The 3,071-nt window shown below is 67.3% G+C and overlaps 1 protein-coding gene across 1 annotated transcript in view; it reads right to left on the reverse strand.

Moving 5' to 3' along the window:
• PRR35 (proline rich 35) overlaps positions 1 to 205 on the reverse strand; it is a 3,846-nt gene extending 3,641 nt beyond the window's left edge. The window contains exon 1 of the mRNA XM_077762806.1: positions 3 to 205. Within this exon, the coding sequence (XP_077618932.1) occupies positions 3 to 205 (203 nt within the window). The remainder of the gene's footprint in view (positions 1 to 2) is intronic.
• Positions 206 to 3,071: the final 2,866 nt, after the last annotated feature.

Consider the following 3,071-nt stretch of genomic DNA (forward strand, 5'->3'; position numbering starts at 1 on the left):
GCAGCAGAGAGAGAGAGTCCTTGCAGAGGCTGTACTTCATGTGGTTGTAGAGGTGCGACTTCTCCAGGCAGGTGAAGGGGCACTGGAAGCACTTATAGTTGTAGGGCTTGCCCCACGGCCGCGGGATGTAGTGCGGCTTCTTGGGCTTGCGAGCCCTCGCCCGCGCCCCTGGGCCGGGGCGGCAGGAGCCCGCCTCGCGGGACATGGTGACCTGCTAGCAGGCGGGGCCCGGGGCCATGGCCACNCCCTCCTCCTCCGTTCTGCTCCCCGCCCACAACTAGGGGCGCCAGATGTGGCAGATAAAAATGCAAGACACCAGTTAAATCCGACTTGGGTAAACAGCAAATACTTCTGTAGTGGAAGTATGTTCTAGCCGATATTCGGAATGTGCGCTACAACACCCCCATCGCGTATCTGGAGTCTAAGGCTGACTGAGCATCCCGTATTTCACGGCGGGCCCTGCCCTCCTCGCCACCCCCCACCATGCCCATCAGCCCCCAGTGGGTCCATTTTGGGGATGAATCGGTCCACCCGCGCCTGAGTTTCCATCTATCCGTCTACCCGATGGGCATTTGGTGAGTGACTGGAAGCCAGGTCTGAGGAGGCCCGTTCCTGGGACACCAGCCCTTCATCGTCTCGCTCCCCTCCGGAGGCCACGCTGGGAAGCAGAGATAAAAGCTGCCTAGATGAGACACCGGCAGCGGGCTCTGAGTCTCACTAGCACTGTGTGCGCATGTATGTGTGTGTGTGGGGTGCGTGCGTGCGTGTTCCTGCTCGGGCAGGGCGCTGGGTGCGCAGTGCGGGTCCCTGAGGGGGTCAGCCTCCCATGGGGCCAGGCCAGGCTGGGGGGCGTGGATGGCCCAGCGCGGCCCTACGGCATGGCCACCTGCTCAGCCCGGCTCCATCTGGGTGGCTTCAGGCAGGTCAGCGGCCGAGCCCGCAGCGGCCACGCTCAGCCAAGACCCTCCTCTCCCCACGCCCCACGCACTTGCTCGCAAGCCGCTCCACACGCCATCTGGGCCGCCACCTGGGCCCTCCACAGCCCCAGCGCGCGCCTGCATGGGGCCCACCGTGAGCGTGCGCACACCGGCTTCGGGTCTGTGCACACAAGCGTTGCAAGGCTCCAGACGAGCCCTTACCCAGAGCCTGGAGGTGCGGCTTCTGCACGGCTGGGCTGACTGGGAACAGAGTCGGCCGCCAAGATGCATGGGGCCGGTGAGCCCACCCACCGCCACGCGCACACACGCGTGCGCACACACTGTGGGGCTCACACGCTACTCAGAGTGGGCACAGCGGCTGTGAACATGAAAGCACTCACAGCAGAGCCAGGGTGTGAGTAGGCACTCGGACACACTCAGGTGAGTGTGCACATACACATCCGAGGACCCTCTTACAGGTGTGGACGCACATACACTCGCCCTTTCCCCCAGGGCTCAGGGATGGCCAGTGGGTTGAGCAGGGCAGGGCTGGGGGAGTGGGGCAGCCCCTGGGAACGGGCCGGTCTCCTCACCAGCCTTCAGGCTCTGCACACAGCAGGCAGTCATGTCTGCTGTCCCCAAACAGCGGGAGGACACCCCCAGTGCGGGGACGGCCGGGCGGGGGGTGGAGAGGGCTGCCCATCTGCAGGGGCCCTTCAGAGGGTGGTGGGCATGGCAACCACCGGGGTGCGCAGGGTGGGGCAAGCCCGCAGGGCCTGCGTGGTCCGCCTGTCCATGTCCCGCAGGGGATGGGGCTCAGAGAGAGGTGAGGGGTTGGGAGGAGGGGGCAGGCTCCCCGAGGGGCTGTAGACCCTCTTGGACTTGGCAGTGGGTGCAGAGGTGGGCCCCATCCCTGTCCCCCGAACCCTCCCCGAGACACAGATGACAAATGGGCACATGTGCTTGGGAGACAGAGGCGGCTGTGCTGGGGCCATCGATCACCCAGCCCTGGGAGCCACACAGCTGTGCCGCCTGGTGCCCATCTCCCCGCCAGGGCCCTGGACTCCGGAGGTGCCCACACTCCCTCTTCAGATCAGTCACCTGGGCGTGGGGGCGGGGGGCTTGTTCAGGAGCTGTCTTAGCAGCTATTGACCCCACGGGGACCCAGAGGATGCCTGGTACCCCCCGCCGCATGCTTGTGCACAAGCAGAAGACACCCCCAGACACTAGCACGCACCCACACACACCCAGAAACACATTCATTTGCACACGTGTCCCAACCCGTGACTGGGTGCGTGCTCCCCAGCAGCCTGCACCCCCAGTGTGCTGGCCCAGCCCCCTGAGCCCGCTAACCTTTTCCTGTCCTGGAGGGAACTGGTGGCTGGGGAGTAGCGGGAAGCCCAACCCCAGGGTGGGAGATGGGGGCGCCCAGCGCCTGCAGCCCCAGCCAGCCACGGGGAGGGGGGTGGACTCCCCACCTGAGAGCTGGGAGCACCCCACAGCGTTTGGTAGAGAGGGCGTGACCCAGGCTCGCCTTGGCTGCGGTGGAGANAGGCGCAGGTGCGCGGCCGAATGAGGGGCTCCTGGCACCGCCCCCGCCCCCGTCGCCTGCGGGCTGCTGCGGGGGTGCAGCAGAGGCGGCCAGGTCTCCCGGGGTCCCCGCAGCGGCGTGACGGGGTGTCAGCGGCCGAGGTGGCAGGGAGAGGGGCCGTCAGCACTCATCCGTCAGGGCAGGGCGCCGGCCCCTGACAGCCGCCCTCCTGAGCCAAGGCCTGGAGGCTGAGCCCTGGGACAGGGGGCGCCCAGAGCCAGCCTGGGGAGGGCGGCAGCCCGGCGGGGGGTCGCGGTGGGAGCCCCGACCAGCCAGGAGACAGAGCTGAGCCCCGAGAGGGCTGCAGCCCAGCGCCGCGCAGCAGGCAGTGGAGCAAACCTCCCCGCGCCGCCAGCTGTCTCTGGCCAAGCCTCGCCTCCAGAGCCGTGTCCTCTTCTCCGAGCAGGACGCTTAGGGATCTGCGCCCGAGGACCCCTGCCCTGCCCACCGGTGGCTCAGGGACGGATGGGCACCACGGGCTTGCCTCCCCCTTCTGTGAACATCACCCCTCCCCACGCTGACAGGTGCCCAGGCCCTGCCTCTTCGTTTGCAGGACGGGTCAT

The sequence above is a fragment of the Crocuta crocuta genome, unplaced genomic scaffold (assembly GCF_008692635.1).
Source record: "Crocuta crocuta isolate KB4526 unplaced genomic scaffold, BGI_CrCroc_1.0 scaffold234, whole genome shotgun sequence".
Lineage (NCBI taxonomy): Eukaryota > Metazoa > Chordata > Mammalia > Carnivora > Hyaenidae > Crocuta > Crocuta crocuta.